Source organism: Phyllostomus hastatus, unplaced genomic scaffold (assembly GCF_019186645.2).
Source record: "Phyllostomus hastatus isolate PE091 unplaced genomic scaffold, TTU_PhHast_1.1 phas_contig_524, whole genome shotgun sequence".
Classification (NCBI taxonomy): domain Eukaryota; kingdom Metazoa; phylum Chordata; class Mammalia; order Chiroptera; family Phyllostomidae; genus Phyllostomus; species Phyllostomus hastatus.
Window position 1 is genome coordinate 13,647,324 of NW_025333900.1, and position 22,886 is coordinate 13,670,209.

The window sequence follows — 22,886 nt, forward strand, 5'->3', positions numbered from 1 at the left end:
TTCCAGGTGAGGGCACACGCCTGGATTGCCGGTTTTGTCCCTGGTCGGGTGCCTTCTAGAGGCAACTAATTGATGTTTCTCTCCCTCCCTTCTCCCCGCTCTAAAAAAAAATCTTAAAAGAAATATTTTAATGTGTAAAACTGGGCTTAAACATACCATTTTTAATAAAACCCTACAACATCTTTTGTGTTGTATGGAAATTTAGTACATATAAACAGTTAATTCTCGCTTACTTCACTTTCAAGTTTGCTAGAATTTGCAGCTTTCTCTAGCAGTTCTTCTTGAATCAGCTGAAACTGGCTAGTTCTATGGGCCATGTTAACTTTCAAATCAGAATTCTCAGCTTCTATTTGCATCAACTTAGTACGTAGTTCCTCTATTCCAGAAGCAAGTTTTTGCCTTTCTTTTTCGTATTGCTTGTTAACAGTAGGCTGATTTTGCTCTTTTATACTTTCCACTAGTAAAAATAAAGGAAAATTGTTCTGTATAAACTTCAAGAAAAATCTTATTACAATGTTAAAAGATTTCATCATAAAGATTAGTTTCTGATCTAAAGACCAGTAAAGGGAATAGAGAATGAGACATATATTAAGGTAAGTATAATGAAGGAACATGGAAAGTAAGGTCCTTTCTCAATTGAGTACATAAAGTGGGAATAAGTTCTTCTGAATCACTCACTTTTCTAGACTATTCCTTCAAACTAGAAAAACTATTCCTTCGTAACAGAAAGAGTCCTTCTCCACCTTTAAAAATCCCATACTTTGGACAGATTCATTTTTTAAAAAAATCATTGTACTCTGGCTGGTGTGGCTTAGTGGACTGAGCACCAGCCTGCAAACGAAAGGTTGCCAGTTTGATTTCCAGTCAGGGCACGTGCCTGGGTTGTAGGCCAGGTGCCCAGTTGGGGGTGTGTGAGAGGCAACCAACAAATGTTTCTCTCACTCTTTAAGATTTCTCTCCCTCTGTTTCTCCCTCCCATCCTCACTCTCTGAAAATAAATGATATCTTTTTAAAAGCTGTTAAAACAAAAAACAAAATACCTTGTCAAGTCTCCTTAGACTGAAATTAATCATAAAATGTATTTAAAGCCCTGGCTGGTATGGCTCAGGTGGTTGGAGCGTCGACCTGTAGCCAAATGGTTGCAGGTTCAATTCCTGGTCAGGGCACATACCTAGGTTATAGGTTCAATTCTTGATCCCCAATCCCCGGTCCAGGTGAGTATAACCCCTGGTTTGGGCGTGTACAGGAAGCAAATAATTGATGCTTCCTTCTCACATTGATGTTTCTCTGTCTCCCTTCCTCTCCCTCTGGAAGCAGTGAAAAAAATAATGTCCTCCAGTGAGGATAAAAAAACACTTTTTTGATAACTTGAGATCATTAAGAATATTTTAATAAATTGGTGCTTCTAGCCAAGATGGAGGCATAGGTAGATATACTTCATGTCCCCTCATAACCAAAAGAAGGATAACAACCTATTTAAAAATAAAAAACAACCAGAACTTCCAGAAAATTGAACTGTATGGAAGTCTGACAACCAAGGAGTTAAAGAAGAAACATTCACCCAGACTGGTAGAAAGGGCAGAGATGGGCAGCCAGGGTGGAGAGGAGGAGAGGCAAGGCAGTGGCAGGTGGTCCAACATTTGCATGTGGATAAACAGGGAGGAACAACTGGGGAGCGAGACAGACCAGGCAACTCAGGGCTCCAATACCAGGAAAGAAAGCTTCAAAGCCTCTGACTGTAAAAATCTGTGGCAGTTCCGGCTGCAGTGGAAACTGCCAGTCTCACAAGAGAATCCTTTGGAGGGGCCTATGGGGTCCTAGAATGTACACAACCCCACCCACCCAGGAATCAGCACCAGAAGGGCACAATTCACTTGTGGAAAGAGAGGGAAGTTACTGAAAGTGGGCAAGAACGAGGCAAGCATCATTGTTCTCTCTGACCCCTCCCCACATACAGCACCACAATGCAGACAAGTAGGTTGCCTCACTCTAGTGAATATCTTAGGCTCCACCCTTTACAATGTAACAGATGAGCCAAGACAAAGAAATATGGCCCAAATGAAAGAACATATCAAAACTCCAGAAAAAGAACTAAGCAACAAGGAGATAGTCAACCTATCAAATGCAGAGTTCAAAACACTGGTAATCAGGATGTTCACAGAAATGGTTGACTACTGTCACAAAACAGAGGAAAAGTGAAGAACATACAATGTGAAATAAAGAAGAATATACAGGGAACCAACAGTGAAGGGGAGAAAACTGGGACTCAAGAGAAAGAAATAAACATTCAACTGGAATAGAGAGAAAAAAACAAGAATTCAAAAACATGAGGAATAGCTTAGGAAATTCTGGGACAACTTTATTCTTTCCAATATCTGAATTATAGGGATGCCAGAAGGAGAAGAACAAGAACAAGAAATTAAAAACTTGTTGGAAAAATAATGAAAGAAAACTTCCCCAATCTGGTGAAGGAAACAAACATACAAGTCCAGAAAGCTCAGAGAGTCCCAAAGAAGTTGGACCCAAAGAGGAACACACCAAGGCACATCATAATTAAATTGCCAAAGATTAAAGACAAGGAGAGAATCTCAAAAGCAACAAGAGAAAAGGAGACAGTTACCTACAAAGGAGTTCCCATAAGACTGTCAGCTGATTTCTCAAAAGAAACCTTACAGACAAGAAGGGGCTGGAAAGTAGTATTCCAAGTCATGAAAGGCAAGGACCTATGTCCATGATTACCCAGCAAAGCTATCATTTAGAATGGAAGGGCAGATAAAGTGCTTCCCAGATGAGATAAAGTTCAAGGAGTTCATCATCACCAAGCCCTTACTACATGAAATGTTAAAGGGACTTATCTAAGAAAAAGATAAAAAATATAAACATTAAAATGACAACAAACTCCAACTATCAACAACGGAACCTAAAACAAAAATAGAAACAATCACAATATGTAAAAATTAGTGGGATGCAGCTAACATATTACCTAAAGGGAACTGTATATCCTTCAATACTTGCATTACAAAATAAGTTGAAAATCAATAATCTAAGTTTTCACTTTAAGATAAGTTGAAAAAAGGAAGAGAAAATTAAATGCAAAGTAAACTGGGAAGAAGTATGAAGCATTAATTGTGGTGATGGTAAGAAGGGTATAGACATGAAAAACAAACATTTGACAGAATGTATCAAATGTTTGTTTATTAGGTACATTTTACTGCAAGAAAATTTTACTTCAAAAAAGTACATTTTTAAGGAATGATGAAAAGTTGAAGAATTTTAAAATAATTTTTGCTGACTCATCAACCCATAACTAGTAGTTAACATGTTTGATAACAGAAACCAAACAGTTCATAATCCATTTATTTTTTAGGAAAACTATCTTAAAGAACTCTGATCATAATTTATTATAAAAATTCAAGAAAATATACTCACCTACTTGACTACCTCCTAGTTTTACAGGTTCTGTTTCTAAACTGTTTAATTTGCCACTTTCTTTGTCATTACGAGAAATAAGACTCTGAGATAACTGATTCGCAGTCAGATTTGCCTGAAGCTTTTGAATTTCCGCCTCTTTTATTGCAAGCTTAATCCTAGCACAGAGAAAAAAAGTAAAAAAATATAAAGTGGTAAAAATTTTAAAACTCAACTATTGGCCAGGATATGCAAACTCTTTTAAGTCATTGATTGGACTATACGCTGGTTCAGCTAATTTAAAAATTTGGTAATACCTAATAAAATTGAAAATGTACACACCCTATGACCCAGATTTTGACTTTTAGGAATGTACACTTGAGAAACTCGCCCATTTGCAGTTAACGTGTATAAGTATGTATTTTACAGCACTGTTTGTAATAGTTGGAAAAGAGAAACATGGTAAAAATCAATAAAGGAACAGATAAATTGTGACATATTTATAGGATAGACTCTTACACAGTTATGAAAATTAAACTAACAATAAAGAAATGGATAAATCGTGACATAGTTACAGTATATACTCTTATACATCTATAAAAACTAAACTAACCACACTAATCCATGCATTAATCAATCACTCTACTTACTTCAACACGGATAAAATTTAAAATGATGTTGAGTGAAAAAACAAACAATATAAACATACAGTATATTTTTGTGAGTGCAAACATATACAAAATGGATTAAAGAATATATACCCAGTTCATGGTGGTGGATACTAAAGAGAAGAATGGGACTAGTGGTAAGAATCAACATGTATCATCTATTCTGAATGTTTTACTTTTTATTTAAAGAAACAGACTTGAAACAAATATCACAAAACATTAAGAACTGATTTTTAGTTTGAAAACACAGATATTTGTTAAAATAGTCTCTGGGCTTTTTGAATATTTTTCAATATTTAATTAAAGATCTTACTTTAATTAGCAAATTTTTAAAACATTGTATTTGCTATGACTTCAGAACCTGAAAACCATACCTTAATTCCGAAATCATCATTTTATTTGCCTCACAACAGCCAATGTAATTGTCTTCCTTGTTTGGCAAACTACTCATCTGGTGCTTAGAAAGAGATGATTTAAAACCAAACATTTCTCTTTTTAACTGTAAGTTTAAAAACAAACATATAAATTTAAAATATCTAGGATGCGATTTTTTATTTAGAGCTCCAAGTCTGAAAAATTGTGTGAATTTAATACAAACAACTTAATGTCCATCAATAAGAGACTGCATAAATATATTAAGAAACAGTAAGATAATGGGAAAACTACAATAGTTAAATAAACTTGCATTACTTAGATCATTATGGAGATGACCCATAACATAAAACTGAGTGAAAAACAACAATGGCACAAGTATCATTTGTTAAAATGCACTAAACTATATATATTTATTCTAGATGTATATGTATTGACAATATTTCAAATATGGACAAGAAGTATACACATAATTTCAGAAGAGTCACTACCTCTGAAGAGAGAGGGAGAAAACTGTATCTGATAAGTATATAAAGAGGCTTCATTTACCTGTAAAATTTTATTCTAAAAAATTCTGAAGTAGATATCACAAAATGTTATACAGACTTAGCAAATTCTATGCGACATTGGTCTCTGTGCTTGAATAACACAGAATTTTTAAATTAGTTGTAAAAAGGGGCAAGGAAGCACTAATGACCACTACCTTCAAAATATCACCAAAGCACACTTTCTAGAAATGAAAAAAAACTCATATTTCCAAACCATGTTATTCTTAGCAGTGCATGAAACACAGGATCAAACATATATGACCATACCACCTTCAGAATCACATATCAAGTAATTCTTGATACTGAGTAAAATGAAAACATCAATTTAAAATGAATGCTACCTGCATGTGATTACTATCAGATTTCAAAATGAAATCTGTGCATTAAAAATCTAAGCAAATAATCAATAATCAGCACCCTAGGAAAGTAGATATAGCAGAGGGCTGGAACCAAGAATCACCAATTTAATTCTGCTACAAGTCATTCACTTCCTTGGGTCTACATTTCTTCACCAATAAAATGATGGTATTGAATCAAATAATTTCTAAGGTCCCTCTCAGATTCATAATTCCATGACAGTTTAAAATTGGTAATCCATACATATGTAAAACCAACCACAACACATTTATTTGCAGCTTTCTCCTGATCTTACCTTTATTTCACACCTACCAGAAACAAATTTCTGATGCAGATATACTTACCTCCTTCCTAATCTCACTTATAAATATGATCATATACGTATATAACTCAAAGAGAAAAAGTGGCTGGCTACATCTAAAAACATTTTAAGGTTCTTTATCATAAGTACGTGAAAAGTTGCTTAACATTATTAGTAATTAGGGAAACGCAAATTAAAACCACAATGTGATACCACTTCATACACACCAAGATGGACAGAATCAAAAAGACAAACAATAACAAATGTTGGCAATGATGTAGAGAAATAGGACCCCTCATGTGTTGTTGGTAAGGATGTAAAATTGGGCAGCCACACTGAAAAACATTTTGGCATAAAATCACTGTATGACCCAGCAATTCTATTCCAACTCAAGAGAAATGAAAATATATCCACACAAAGACTTATATGCAAATGTCCACTGCAGTGTTATTCATAATAGTCCAAAAGTAGAAATAATTCAAATGTCCATCTATCAGTGAATAAATAAAATGTGGTATATCCACGCAATGAAAAAACCAACAATAAAAAAAGTGAAATACTGATATCCATCACAAAGAACAATCCTCAAAAGCATTAAGAATGTGAAAGACATGATGCAAAAGAGCATATACTGTAGAATTTAATTTATGTGAAATGTCAGAAAAAGACAAATCTCTAGATGCAGAAAGTAGATTAGTGGTTCCCTCACAGCGAAGGTGGGTACAGAAACTAATTATAAATGGACACAAGGGATCTTCTGGGGATGAAACAAATGTTTGATACTGGATTGTGGTCACTGTTCTAAAACTTGTAAATTACTAAAAATCATTGAACAGTATACTTAAAATGGGTAAATTTTGTGGTACATAGATGTTACTTCAATAAGGCTGTTTTTTGTTTTTTAATTGTGTGCCATTCTTATATATAACATCTGAGAGACTGAGAAAGGCTAAACACCAGAAAGTTAAATACAAAAAAAAAGGCGGGGGAGAGGAATTAGATAGAATTAGAAAAGAAATTGATGACTGAAAGTACAGAGATACAAGAAAAAAACTTAACCTAATAAAATAACCACAAAGCAATGATCTCTTATAAAGCACATCAGTAACATTTCCCTTTTCACACATACTTACTGGTAACTGGGACATAATTTTATCCAAACGTCTCAGTTCCACCCTTGAACTTTCTATTTCTTGCTGACATATATCCAGTCGCTCATTCTGTGTTGCAACACGAACCTTTAATTCTCGGTTTTCATTCATTAGAGAAAATTTTTCTCGAAGTACTTTGTCTTTGTCCTCTAAATCACTCTCTAGCTTCAGAATAATTTGTCTAGATTCAGTTAGTTGTGCCATAACTTCTGAATTTTTCACTGCCATGATTCTTAATTTTTCTTTTCCATTGTTATTTTCTTCTTTTAACTGCCTATGAAAAAAAGTACAAAAGTGAAAATACATATTCATTTGCAATAATCATATTTAGTTAATCTCACTTATAAAATATTTTAAAGTTTAATTCTGAAATAATACCTGCTCATGGCACCTGCATGCCAGCTTTTTGCATGCCAGGTACACACAACTTTAGGTAGCTAGCAATTCCCTCTTTATAGATGAGAAAATTGAGGCACAGAAAGCTTATGAAACTTGCCCAGTATATCACAATAAGTAGAGGACAGAATTACCCCACTATCTCGGAAGCATTTCTGTTCCTTTTTTAAAATAGGAGATCTAACTCCAAAATCCTGACACAACATTTTGCAACATCAAGAAGGTTTTAGATCATATAAGGAAAAATTATGAAGTACCAGACACAACTCTAAAAGGTAAAATCTAATCAGCCATTAGCAGATTACTAGGTATTAATATTTTCAAATATATATACCTATAAAAACATGTCAAACATTAGAACAATCCAATCTTTAGAACTATTACTTGTATTTCATCAGTTCCCTTTCTTACATTTTTAAGGTCTGAATGTGAGAAGGTTGAACTAGGTGATTCTTCATGATTTGAAGAATACATATTTTACTAACTAGCTAATGTGGTCACACTATAAGAACATTATGTTAGTGTTAATTTACTCTAAACAAATGCAAAGCAAAAATTTTGATTACATTACATTTACAAGAATATTAACATCAACATACACTTCATTCATTTAAAATCCTAACTTCATTATACCCAGAAAACAAATTGTTATGAAGCCTATCTTTCTACATAGTTTAAGGCCACAATTACAATATATAAAACATTCCATTAGGAAATGTTTCAGTTTTTTTCTTTGTTTCCACCCAAAAATCCTTGTTCTACAATAGAATACTGTACCTTAATTTCTCTTTCAGAATTTCAAGGTCACTTTTATATAGACCACACTTTTCCTGTAGCCTTTTATTTTCCTTTTCACAGTTAATTAGATTTTTCTCTAATATTTCTTCTTCAGCTTGAACCTAAAACAATAATTTAAGTGGGCATACTAATAATGTCATAGGTTTTAGGTTTTTCAAACTAAAAAAAAAGTGATTTTAGAAATCAGCAGAAGAGTGAAGTAGGTATTCCACCCATTTAAGTCCCCAACCTCAAAGTAAAGGGAGGAAAGTGAACTTCCTGGACAAAGAGTGGGATTCTACTACCTATTCAGAAATGCTTAAGAGCCTGTGACACAGCAGCAACAGCAAATGGGGTTCTGACCTCACATGGACAAGGCAAGCAACTCATGCAGGGACTCTGCAGGAAGTAGAGGCTAACTTTAGTACAAATGTTCCAGAGAAGTAATTTTTGAAATTTTAGCCACAAAATGCTCCCAGTGAAATCATAGTCCAAATCTTAAAACAAAAGCCAAGCACCCAGGATGAACGGTGGGAGCAGAAGACTGGGCAAATCTGCCTCACTTCCTTTGTTACATCTACCTAACTAAAGGGCCCTGCTGAACAGTATGAAATTGATAATCCTAAGGAGAGGTATGAAAAAACTCATCTCTTATATTTCCCTCTCTTTCCTCTATAAAGCCCTCCCTCTCCTCGAGGATACCCTCCGTGAGTTATTCTACCTCCCCCTACACATTCTTATTAAAAATCCCTTCTATGATATTTCATTCCCACAGGGAACTTCTCCAAGCCTTTCAAAACAGTAATATTAATTCACATGAAAGATTCTGGTATTAAATAGGATCTTGATTTCTTAAACTTTAATAATATTTCTTTCTTTTACCATTCTACCTTTCTTTAAACAGAATCATTAACTTCCTCTGTTTCAATTATTGTCTCAAGATGGAAGTCTCTCATATCAGTATCTGTTGACCAGACCACTCTTCTGAGTTCATGAATATACAACATGTGCCCTTCCTCCAAATGGGTTTTATTCTCACATCGTATTACTTGAAGATAGTAAATGAATGTAATAGAGCCACTATATTACTATGAAGAATCTGTCCAGGAACCTTCACTTTCAGAGGCAGAAGTGAGCCCCTCTCAGGGTGGTAGGTCCAGGGAGATCAACTGAAGGCTACATAATCTACTCTGCCTTCATTTTCACTAAGGTGATGGGAACAAATTTCCTGCTTCTATTTCTATAGCTCCAACTTATGCTCACTCACCCCATCTTTCTCTGTATTTTGCTCCTTTTCTTGCTTCCACTCTTTTCTCTCTTTGGATAAAAATGTTTTTGCTTATTAAAAAAGATTGTGAACATCATCCTTAATTGATATTTATAAATTCTTTATTCCAATGATTTTATTATGAATGAGATCATAAAAATTACTCCCTGCTTTAATCATAAATATATTCTATTTATGTCTATATTTTTAGAATATGGACAGTAATACAAAATGCTAAATTTGTACAACTGCCCCTTACCTTTTCCAGCTTTTCAGCCACTTTTTCTTTATAGTGTTGGAAAGCTTTACTCAGCTCCTCAGCATTATACAGTGCTTCATTCCTTTGTCGTTCAGCTCTAAAATTTAAAAATGAATAATTAATAAAAACAAAGAATGATCTGTGTTTGAATAGTTAAGTCCAAAAGTACCTTATATTTTATTTAATTTTAGGGACTAATTAGAAAGAAGCATATTTCTCTGTACTAAAAAAAAGAATATCAGACTTAAATTGCAAAATAAAGAATAAAGATTAGACTACAGTAATTTCCTCACTATATCAGTATAAAAGATAATACATAACAAAATATATATAAACTTTAAAACACATAAACAGTCTTATGTGTTGGCAACATTTTTCCTCAGTCCTGAAAAGATAGATAAGGGAAGTAGCCCTGTATATCAAAAATACTTGGTAAATCCTGTAACCTTTACGAAGGTCAGGTAAATATTCAAAACGGTATTCTAAAAGACAGTAACTTCTACTAATACAAGATATAAAAATTTGAACAACAAAATCCAACCACTACCAAGCACTGTCTTAAGCCCAACCATGCTGCCTCATCTTTTAGCTGACCCTGACCTTTCATCATATAATACTTCTCACACTGAATGGAGACTACTGGGCTGGAACTTGGTCAATTTCATCTCCACATCTAAAACTTTTCTATATTTAAACCCATTTTCATCAAATCCTTTCCAGTATAAAAGTGAAGTTTGTGACTCTTCTCTCATCCAAGGTGAATTCCTTTATCTATACTATGGATCTTAGCTCTACTTGTATCTTCTGTATATTTTCTCTACTGGTTTACAAAGTAAGTGAAAGTAACCCTTACTTCCTGAATATGTGGTTTTTAAGTTTGGATAGCACCTATGCATATTGGAGATGTCTATTTGGTTCCAAAGTTTCAGATAAAAAAAATAGAAAGAGTTTAAATGATAAGGGATTTATCTGAAAATCTAAGAAAACATATCCTATTCCTTAATTTGCAAAGCTAGAATTCAGAGAGCAAAGGATATGTGTATTTCTCACTTAAAGAAACACAACTCCCATAGATACTGTGCTTTCCTCTGTAATCCTTCCTTTCTGGCCAAACTTACCCGCTTTATACTTATCTATTCCTCTTCAGCACCAATTTAAAAAAAAAGTCATAACATATTTCAACCACACAGAACAGAATGGATATAAAGTTGGGTACTTTTACCCCAGTTTTAATGAATCTTAACCCTGCTATTTTTGCCTCATGTCGACTTTTTTAAGCAAATAAAACATTAGACACATTACAGAGTTAAGGTTCCTGTGAATCTTTTCTAAATCCCATTCCCCTGACTTCTTCCACAAAGGTAACCCTAGTAGTACCACTTTTTTTTTAAATTACCAAACATGTTGTATATTCATATGTTAACCCAAACCCACAAATTTACCTCATAATTAATCTATTCTAAGAGGCAGATGGCTTTTACATATTTAACATCTCTAAAATTGATATGAATTTTGCAATTCACAGTATCTCAGTTTCATGGTGATATTTTTTTCTTAGTGATTACTAAAATAATACTGTACCTTAAAAATCTGTGTAATCATTCATTTAATAAAATATCAGTCTTTTTTCATGTTTTTATGCTTTCTATAAGTGGCATTACACTGTATCCTACTGCGGACTGCTTTTGTTCAATATCATTCAAGACCTATGTTTACCTATGTGACTATATTCTTTTTAAAAAATCTATTATATAATATTTGATGGTATTAAAATACTGTAATTTATTTATCCATTTATCAGTTGACATACATTGGGGTTTTTCCCAGTAACACAAACAACGCTGCAGCAAACATCATAGTGCATACCTTCCTGGCAATATGTCTGAGAGTTTAAGATAAGTAAGTAGGAGCTGAATTGCTAGATATTTTCCAAAAGGTATTTCAAAATTGAAGGAACTATGTAGTTATACCTTCAACTTTATTAAATCTTTTAAAAAATTTGTAAAGCAGCTGTACCAATTACACTCCCAACCAGAAACATGAGAGTTTGTTATACTACACCCTCACCTATGCTTAAAGAACTAGAATAATAAAATAATAATTCATTTAAGTCTCCCAACAATCCATAATAAAGATAAATGCCAAAAATAAGGCCCTAAGAGATTAAGTAACTTGCTCAAAATTTCACAAGTTACAGTGAGTGTAACCTATTTCCAAAACCTCTTTACTTAATATTTTGCACTTCTACCTCTGGCATGGAATTCAATCCAATAGACCCTACAGGCACAGTGTCTGAATTTAAACTCTATCTCTATTACTTTCTGTGTAATCTCAACTTCTCTCTAATTCAGTTTCCTCCTCTGTAAAGTGAGGATATTATTTGATAATTATTAAGCTAATTATCATATTAAAAACTTTTACTCAATGAAGTTTTGATTTGCAGTTTTGATGATGGTAAGGCTGAACAATTTTCTAAGTTTTATTGGCCATCTGTGTTTCCTGTCCTTTACCAGCTTAGTGTCTTTGATCTTTTATCACTGGATTTTCCCCCTTTTCTCTTATTGATTTGTTAGAGTTGCTTCTCAATCCTGGATACTAATCTTTGTGAATTACCTTATCTGTACATATTTCCCCAAGTATCTGTCTTGCCCTTTACACTTCTTAAATGATGTGTTTTGCAGAACAGAACGTTTTTAATTTAATGGAGTAAACATTTGGCAATCTTTCCCTATAATACTTATGCTGTTCGAGTTTCATTTAAATACATTCTTCCCTACCATGAAACATAATGGAAACTATCCCCCTATATTTTCTCTGAAAGTTTTACTTTTCACAAGTGGATTTTTAATCCATCTGGAATCCTTTTAAATGTGCAGGTATGGTATGAGGCAGGAATCTAATTTAATTTTTAAAATCAATTCTCCCAGCATCATTTTCTGAACTTTTTGTTCTAAAATGTTCAAATCGGTATACCCTGAACGTAGATTCACCAATTTTTAACAGTTTGCCACAACTGCTTTGTCTCCCACTGGGCATTATTTTTTTTTTTCGCACTGAACTATACTCTAGAATAATCACTAACTTTCATCCCTAAAACACTTTAGCATGTATCTTCTCAGATCACGGACACTGCTTCATATAACCACAGCACAACTATCAAATTCAAGGAATCTAAAATTGATATAATACTGCCTTGGCTGTGTGGCTCAGTTGTTAGAGCATCGTCCCATACACCTAAAAGTTGCAAGTTCAATTCCTGGTCAGTGCACATACCTAGGTCGTGGGGTCAATCCCCAAATGGGGCACATATGAGAGGCAACCAATCAATGTTTCTCACATCCATGTTCCTCTCTCTCTCTGTTTCCCTTCCTGTCTCTGTAAAATCAAACATATCCTTGGGTGAAGATTTTTAAAAATAAATAAATGATCAAATTGATATACAGTCATCCCTCACTCTATTGTGGCTCACTTATTGTGGCTTCACTGTATCGCAGGGGTTTTTTAAAAAAGATTGTATTTATTTATATTTAGAGAGGGAAGGGAGAGAGAAACATCAATGTGCGGTCACTGGGGGTTATGGCCTGCAACCCAGGCATGTATCCTGACTGAGAATCGAACCTGAGACACTTTGGTTCACAGCCTGTGTATCGCAGGTTTTTAAAAAAATATATCTAATTCTGTATCACAGTTTTTGCTATATTGCGGGAGTTTGCAGTATATAGGTATTTATAGATATTTATGATTTTATTTTTGCCTAAAAAATTTAAAGTAATATAAAGAAATATAAAAAATGTTAATTCAAACATATTAAAAGAATATTAAATTGAAATAAAATACAGTATGCATTTCATCAATGGATGAATACTGTACTGTACACAATGGAAATGCAGTACGCCACTACCACTTGCGCAAGTTTGCCAACATGAGATTGTACACAGCACACTATTGGCTGATGGGATGGAAGGAGACCAACCACAGCACTGTGTTCTGTATCCTGGGCACTGATTGGCTCAATGACCATAGCATCAGTCTGTTTGCGCGCCCGCACTGTCCTCATATGTGCAGCATCTCTCCTCGTCTACTTCACATTGATGTCTGATTGCTGTGTGTAGTCTTGCTCTGCGGTGTTGTGTTTTTGTGAAATTTTCGTAAAAGTTTGAATTTATTTCAAGCCCTATGATGCCACCCAAATGTTCTGCACGTTCTAAGGCTTCTGGCAGTGAACCCAAGTACCAGAAGAATATGCTTACCATCAAAGAAAAGGTGGAATTTCTTGACATGTTAAAGGAAGGCAAAAGCTACACGGCCATAGGCCACCATTATGGGATCAACAAATCTACTGTTCGCCACATAAAGACGAGAAGATTATTAGGTCTATGGCAACAATTGTTACAGGGTGCAGCCAAGAAGGGGGACCCCAAATGGGCATTTAAAATGGGGTCCAGAACTCAAGGTGTCTAGGAGATTTTAGGATGTCTTCACCCCTGCCTCCCCAGGGTATGGGTTGGGGGAAGGGACAAATGGAGCAGGGCCTTTGAGAGCTGTTTCGCATAGCAACAGCCTTGTAGCTAACCTCTGGCATGGTCATTTAACATATCTATAGCCTTTGGCTGGTCGCTTAGATATGTTAAATAGCTGTGGCCAGGCTCTGAGCCAGGGGGATGGAAGTAACTACCCCACCAAGGTGTAACTAGGGGGCAGGTCCCCCGAGTTACAGCACCTGTGTGGGAGCTTGGAGATGATTGGCTCCATGACATGGGGCCACACCTGCCCAGACTCATGATGGCAGTCCAGTAAAGCTGGAAGGGTATGAGTTCTGGCATGTGAGGCCGAGTGTAGGAGGAGTCAGAAATGGGGCTGCAGAGGAGAAGATTGGCGCAGGGATTTAAACCCAGACACGGCAGCCATTGAGGGGGAGAACCACGCAGCCTTGACAGAGTGGTGACTCCTGCAGCCCCGAGAGAGAGAATCACCATGCAGCTTTAGCCGAGAACCGTCACTCGGCTTCGGCAGAGTGGCGACCACCCCCCCACCCTTGCAGCCATTGCGCAGGGGGAGAAGCACGCGGTTTTGGCTGAATGGGGACTCCCGTGGCCCTGGGAGAGAGGAGCACATGCCTTTGGCAGAGTGGGGACCCCCACAGCTTTAGAAGAGGGAACCACCACCTGGTTTTAGCAGAGATCCCGGCAACTCAGCCAGGAACCGAGGGAGGTCTCTCAGTCGAGATGGAGTACTAACTGGGAATAACCAGAGGGCTGCCTGAGCCATGGACTTCTATTTCCTTTCCTGAGATACAGTACTTTGGACTGGGAAAAGAGGGAAGGAAGGAAGGACTGTGTCTGTTTGTGGGTGTTTTAAGGGACTTTAGGATTTTGTGATAAAGACATTAGGTCACTACTTTAAGTTTGTATAGCATTAAATAAACATTTCCTTTCCTTTTCATGAATCTCTGGCATTGAGAGATGTCTTTCCTCTGGCGGCAGACATAACGGACCTGGGGGCTTCTTTCAGTAATAATATATCGTCCCAGGCCCCCTTGTTGTGCTCTGTAACACAATGACTTTTAATAAGACTGCAAAGAGAGTGCTCACATCCCACAATAGGGCCATTGTGAGGATGGAGTCTGCATTGGCCCTGTGGATAAATGACTGCAGGAAGAATATCTCACTGGATACCAACACCGTCCGGATGAAGGCCAAGAAACTTTATGATAGTTTTGCAGGAAGCACAGACATTCACGACGGTGACGAGGATGAAGATGAGGACGATGACAATGATGCAGAAGCAGGACCATCGAGTGCTTCTCCACCAGAGCAACCCCATTCAGTGCCAGCAAGGGCTGGTTTGACAAATTTCAGAGATGCTTTGGACTCAAGAGCATTTCTCTGCATGGAGAAGCTGCCTCTGCAGATAAAAAGCAGTGCCAGCAACTCCCCATAACTATGTTCATCACTCAGACGAAGAGATCAGTTATGCCTACACCTTTAGTGGAAATAGAAGTTAGAGCCCAGGGTGAAGATACTGCACCACCTGATGAAGTGCCTGATGAAGTGGTGCCTTCAGAAGAGCTGTAATGCTCTTCTTGGCTTTGCAGTACATTCATTTCATTGTCATCACATTCATCGCCATCAGTACTGCACAGCTACATAATTCACAATCTTCATCATTCAAGTTGTAGTATACTTCACTGGTGCATACCCATATAGAATTTTATGTGTTGTTAAAATTACATAGGTTTAAGACTGTAGAAAGTGTTTAAGAGCATATGAAGTGTTTATAAGAGTATGGGAAGGGTTTATAAAGCCTTAAAATATATATAAATAATACAATAAATACAACGCCCCTACTTCCTGGATTTTTATCTATCTCGGGGGTCTCTGGAACGTAACTCCCGAGATAGGTGAGGGATCACTGTACTATTATCTAATTACACTTCATATAAGTTTCATCAATTATTCCAATAATGTTTTTTATAAATTTTTTTCTTCTGATCCAGAATCACACACTGCTTTTAGTTATCAAGTTTCTTTAGTCTCTATAATCTGGGACTAATATACATTCATTAAATCAAGATTATTATCCTTCAATTCTTCAACTTCTTACTTTTTTTTGTTTATTCTAATAATTCCTAGAAAATGTATAATGCTCTGTATAAGATTTGTTCTTTTCTACTTAAATTTTGTCATTTTCTTTATATATACTGTGACTAGATTAGATACATGTAAGTTTAGAATTTTATAGCTTCTTCCTTAAGAGTTACTTAAACATATACGTATTATATGAGTTACTTTTAACTCTAGTAATGCTTATTGTACTTAAATTTATCATGTGATATTAATATAGTTATATATACTTTGAGACTATTCGCTTGAAATAGATCCTTCCATCCCTCTGCTTTCAACTTTTATCTGTCCTTATGATTTAGGTATGTCTCTTATAAACAGCATAAAGCTAAACAACCTCTGCCTTTATAGTGGCTTTTTAATCCATTACGATGAATCTTCTGTACCCCCCAAAAATACTTTTGCAAAGGTTTCAATCTTCAATTTCACAATGTCAACATTCATTCTAGCTCTTCAAAAACTCCAAGAGTCTCCATGTCACACCTCCACATAAAAATCTTAATTGCCTATTTATGCTTTCCAGGTTAAAATACAAATCTTTCTGCATAACACAAAAAGCTATTTACAGTCTGGACAGAGCCTGTCTTCCTTGCCTTATATTCTATTACACCTATCCATTTATTAAGTACATAAAACTCCTCAGTGTTCTTCAGCAATGATACTCTTTTATATTTCTATGCCTTTGTACATGCTGTCCAGACTGTGCCCACCTCCACTTACCCTGTGAAAGCAAAGTCAATACTTTCCCCTAAAAACCATCTTATTTAAGTTTTACAGAGACTACCTTTGTACATTTTCATGAATTATTATCTTACTATTTTAAATAACTATGTACAAAAAGCATGTATGAATAAAGCTGAATTTCAGAATAACCATATATTCAATAGTTTACACTTACAAAAAGTACATTTGTTAATGTTCATTATTTAAGAAGTACCTAACTTTAATCCTTATAACAAGATAGTAACATTTTTTTTTACTGGTATTATTTTTTAAGGTATATTTTATTGATTATGTTGCTACAGTTGTCCCAGTTTTTCTCCTTTGTTCCTCTCCACCCAGTATCCCCCTTCCCTCCAGCAATCTCCCCAGCTTGGTTCATGTCCATGGGTCATGAATATAAGTTCATAAGCTTCACAAATCCCTATACTATTTTTAACATCCCCCTATTTTGTACCTACCAGTTACGCTTTTTAATCCCTGCACCTTTTCCTCCATTCTCCCTCTTTACCGTCTTTAGCATCTCATATAATAAGAGCCTGGTGGTGATGAACTCCTTTAGCTTCACCTTGTCTAGAAAGCACATTATCTGTCCTTCCACTCTAAGTGATAGCTTTGCTGGATAGGGTAATCTTGGATGTAGGTCTTTGCTTTTCAACACTTTGAATACTTCTGGCCTGCAAAGTTTCTTTTGAGATATCAGCTGATAGTTTTATGGGAACTCCTTTGTAGGTAGCTCTCCGCTTTTCTCTTGCTGCTTTTAAGACTGTCTCTCTATCTTTACCATTTGGCATTGTAATTATGATGTGTCTTGGTGTGGTCTTCTTTAGCTCCAACTTTTTTGGGGCTCTGTGCTTCCTGGACTTTTATGTCTATTTCCTTTGCCAAATTAGGGAAGTTTTCTTTCATTATTATTTCAAATAAGTTTTTAATTTCTTGTTCTTCTGCTTCTCCTTCTGCATTCCTATGATTTTGGTATTGGCATGTTTGGAGATGTCCCCGAGTCTTCTTATACTACCCTCCTTTTTTAAATTCTTTTTTCTCCTTTCTATTCTGGCTGAATGTTTATATCTTCCTTGTGTTCCAAATCTTTGATTTGAATCCTGGCTGCCTTCCCTTCACTGTTGGTTCCCTGTAGATTTTTCTTTATTTTATCTAGTGTAACCTTCATTTCTTTATGTTGTTTCCATACTCAATGAATACTTTGAGCATCCTGATCACCAGTGTTTTGAACTATGCACCTGATAGGTTGGCTATCTCTGTTTCATTTAGTACTTTTCCTGGGGTTTTGTTCTGCTCTTTCATTTGGGCCATATTTTTTTATCTCCTCAATTTGGCAGCCTCCCTGTGTTTGTTTCTGTGTATAAGGTGGAACTGCTTTGATTCCCTCTCTTGGTAGCATGGCCTATTGTCAAAAAGGAATCTGTAAATTGTGTGTGGAAGAGCCAGGCTACAGCAACCTGCTTTACCACTTTGTGGTTCTAAATGGGAGGAGGACTTGGAGAAGGGATTGTGCCACTGCCTGGTTTCTGGAGATGAGCCTGGCACTCATCCTGTTTCTGGTCACTTCGCACACTCCCTGTATTTGACTGGCACCCTTCTAGCTGTTGCCTAGGTGTTGAATCCCAGAGTGGGTGGATTTGCGAATGTTTCAAGACGGTGCAGGCCTTTTATGTGGAGTTTCCTGAAAATCCAGCCATTTATTCCCCTCCCAAACCCCACTAGTTTTTACAGCCAGAAGTTGTGGAGGCTTACCTCTTGGCACTGGGACCTGGGCTGTACAGTCTGGCCTGGGGCTCGGATCACTCGCTCCCAAGGTATCCCTCCCAATTTTTATTTGCTACATATGAATGCAGGACTACCCATGCCCGTTCCACTGCCACTACCACCTCTCCACACCACACTGTATCTCCTCACCTCTCTGTCCAGTATCTGAGTCTATGCCCCTCCTACCCATCTAGAAAAATCTGGCTTCTTTAAATCCTTGGTTGTTGGACTTCTATACAGTTCAATCTTCTGATAGTTCTGGGTGTTATTTGTTTTGAGATTTAGTTGTAATTCTTTTTGTGGTTGCCCAAGGAAGTGAAGCATATCTACCTACACTTCCATCTTGACTGGAAATTGTTTACTAGTCAAGATAATATTATCGTGATTTAGCAGATAAGCAAAATGAGATTCAGGAAGGTTAGATCATTTGCCCATGGTAACACAGTCACTGAGAGGTAAAATCTGGCTATTTGACTCCAAATCCTGATTATTAACCACTAAGTAATACTGCACACCAAATATGTATATTGTAACTGGAAACAGAATAACCAAATGCTGATGAAATAATATTCTTCCAAACCCATTTTAATGAAAAAATGACTTACAGATGAGTTGTAAGAGGTTTTTAGAAGTTTAAGTGCAAATGCAAACAAATATTTAACCTATTTATGACAACTTTTCAAAATATATTCTTCGTAACCTTATTTACATGATAGTATACATTTTTAAAATATTTTTATTGTAAAATATAATACAGATTATGATTTTACTCCATGTAAAGACTGTTATAATCATATTATCATATTGTAAGGTCTCACTAATATAAAATAAAACATTTTAAATATTATTTTAAAAATTAATTGACATTCACAATTAGTGGTTCCTGGGTCTGGCTACCTGAAAAACTTTATCTTAAGATATGATTTAAATAAAATATATTTTTTACATTACTTATGTATTCCCCAAGGAAGACCCAAAGACATTTTCTCGTGAATTTTATATAAGTTATGCAACGTAATTTCAGAAATAAGTATCATTACACTGATATAGCAGACTACTAGGAATTAATCCCAGTCAAGAATGCCAATAACATAAAACCCACACATGAACATTTTAATGGAAAATAAAAATCAGAATGGATGAAAAAGAAAATCAAATCATTCTACTGCCAAATTTCTGCAAATTTTTCACTTCAAAACTTAGTTAGAATTTTGAACGGGTAATACATTCTTTTATCCCTTACCCCCCAAAAATTACTTCCTTTAAAAACACATACCTCTTTCCTTGTTTACTTTGTTCAAGTAAGTCCACCTTCAACTTTATACATTCCTCTTGGGACTTCTGCAAACTCTGTTCCTTTTCGATCACCATTTTCTGACTCTGCTCCAATTTATCTTCTGCCTCTCTATAAAATAAAGGATATTTTCTAAAGGCTATTAAAGAGATTATGCCAGTATGCAAAAATAGTTCAATATTAGAAATTCTGTTAGTTGAAACCACTGAGTTAAGAGAAATGAATATTTACTTAGAGAAAAAAAGGCATACTTATCATTTACCAACTAAGTTTTAATAAGGAATAAAAGAGTACATCCATCAAATTATAAATATATAGCTTATATTTCATGGTTGGAGACTAAGAGCATTAAGATATAGTTTAGGGTCAAGCTTAGAATGACTGTTATCAACACTATATCCAATGATTTTTTTACTGAGAGTTGAAAAAAAGCAAAAATGAAAATGTAATAAACATAAATATATGAAAAAGACAAAACATTCTTTTTTTGCTAATATCATTAGCTACCTGGAAAATCCAAGAAAATCAAATGAAAAATTATTAGACAATAAAAGAGTATGACAAATAGTCTAATTACAAAACAATTATATTACAGGCCTTCCCATATACCATCAACAAACAAAAGAACAAATTCACAACCAAAAATATATAATACCTAATATTAAACATAACATATGTATCACAAAGAAAATTGTAAAATTCTGATGGTCATGAAAGACAACTTTAGTGTACATCTGAATCATCTACAGGACTTGTTAAAACATAAGATTTTTCCCTGACCAGTATGGCTCAGTTGGTCCCACAAAGCAGAAGGTTGCTGGTTCAATTCCCAGGCAGGGCACATACCTACGTTGTAGATTCAGTCCCCACCCTGCCTCCCCATTTCAGGGCCAGTGTGAAAGGTAGCCAATCAATATTTTTCTCATCAATGTTTCTCTCCCTCTCTTTCTCCCTCCCTTTCCCCCTCTCTAAAAATAAATAAATAAAATCTTTAAAAAAATAAGGTTTCTGGGTTCCACTTCTCACAGTTTATGATTCAGTAAGTATTCAACAGGACCTGAGATCTGCATTTCAAACAAGTTCCTAAATGATGCTAATATTGCTGGTCCCAGAACTACACTTTGAGAGTCATTAAAATAAAGTAATGTACTATTTAGTATGTATGTATTTGTCATTTCAAAGCAAAACAAGATAAATTATATATTGTCTTATTCCTTGCATTTTATTTCTTGAACTCCCATTTAAGTACTGGGTATATAATACTATGTAGGACAAGAAATGAACTAGTTCATATTTAATAAAAACATGTAAATAAGCATCTCAACTTAGATTTACTCCTCTTTTAGTCCTCATATACTGCATGCATCCTGTAGCCAAGTGGTGTTATGATAGACCGAACACAGATTGAAAACACTAGCCCTGGCTGGTGTGGCTCAGTGGATGAGCACTGGCCTGCGAACCAAAGGGTCGCCAGTTTGATTCCCAGTAGGGGCACATGCCTGGGTTGTAGGCCAGGTCCCCAGTTGGCGGTGCTCAAGAGGCAACCACACATTGATGTTTCTCTCCCCCTCTCCCTCCCTTTATCTATAAATAAATAAATAAAATAAAATATTTTTCAAAAAAGAAATCATTCCAATAGCTCACTACAGATTTATTGGGGGCACAGAACAAGATGTAACAAGATATATCAAAAGGCAGAAGTAAAAAATGAAAATTTTAAAGCTATAAAAATTATACTTACCTCAAAACTTTATCTTGGGCTGAAACTTCTGCTTCCAAATTTATAATCTGTTCTTCTAAGATCGGAACATTGGCTGCCTGTTGTTGTGCAGATTCAAGCATAGACACCTAAAACAAATAAGACAGCCTACATGGTGGAACTGGGTGATCTTTCTGCCTCTTCTTTTTTCTCTTTTTAAAGTCTTCTTTTTTTTAAAGAAGTTTTCAACAAACATTATTTTTTAAAAAAGTTAAATGTCTTATTTCCTTTATATAATAAAACCACACAAATTGGTAATCTTAAGATTTTAAGAAGTTCTGACTTACCTAAATACACAGATGATACAAGTTTCCCTGAATCATTTTCAGATACTAAACTCATATAAAATTGATTCCACAACATACTGATACTACATTATCATAATAACTATACATAACACATTAAAGTAATATAAGGAATATTTTTGCAATTATTAAGTCTTTATATGATTATAATGATTTTCTGTTGGCATAGTCACCACTTCAAGAAACATACTTTTGCTCTTGACTGTGTTAATTCAAAGTGGACAGATTCTATTTTAGTCATTAAAGAATGATTTTGTGACACCAAACAGGCATTCTGTTGTCTAAGTTTATTAAGTTTCTCTCGAAGACTTTTGATCTCCTGATCCATGGGGGTAGATGATGAAAAAGATATCTGAAAAATGCAAAAGGTCAATTTTGATTAGTTCATTAAACATTTATATACAATTAATGGAAAATGATGAATAATCATCTATAAAATAAGTAGCTCAAAAAATGAGTTAAGATATTTCATGAGAGTTGGTGAGGAGATGTGGAAAAATCAGCATTCTCTCCACCACTGCTGGTGGACATGTACATAAATAAGCACAGCTTGGAACTTTGGAAAAGTTCTTAGTATTACTCAGTAAGCTGAACATGCTGAGACTCAATGGTTTTACTTCTGGGTATAAATCTGACAGAAATTTTTTTTATTTTTGTACCTGAAGAAATAAAAATACTCATACCTACATTGTTCATAAGAGACAATTAATAGAGACAACCCAAATGTCCACCAACAATAAAATGAATATTAGATAAAATATTCTTTGAACAACATACATATTTCTTTTACACGCTTTTGAAAATATATTGTACAATTATTTTTTTACTTCTCGTGAGGGTTGAGGTTTTCAAAATCTGATTATTTTTGAATAACATATTATGCAGTTCAAAAGTTAAAACTATATAAAATAAAA

At 35.2% G+C, this 22,886-nt stretch overlaps 1 protein-coding gene across 1 annotated transcript in view; it reads right to left on the minus strand.

The window, feature by feature from the left end:
• Window positions 1-22,886, minus strand: part of CCDC18 (coiled-coil domain containing 18) — a 122,856-nt gene that overhangs the window by 86,770 nt on the left and 13,200 nt on the right. The window contains exons 4-12 of the mRNA XM_045847044.1: window positions 22,163-22,324; window positions 21,650-21,756; window positions 19,891-20,019; window positions 9,505-9,601; window positions 7,979-8,100; window positions 6,788-7,079; window positions 4,451-4,575; window positions 3,430-3,587; window positions 234-457 (exon numbers count right to left, since the gene is read on the minus strand). Coding sequence (XP_045703000.1) covers window positions 234-457; window positions 3,430-3,587; window positions 4,451-4,575; window positions 6,788-7,079; window positions 7,979-8,100; window positions 9,505-9,601; window positions 19,891-20,019; window positions 21,650-21,756; window positions 22,163-22,324 — 1,416 coding nt within the window. The remainder of the gene's footprint in view (window positions 1-233; window positions 458-3,429; window positions 3,588-4,450; window positions 4,576-6,787; window positions 7,080-7,978; window positions 8,101-9,504; window positions 9,602-19,890; window positions 20,020-21,649; window positions 21,757-22,162; window positions 22,325-22,886) is intronic.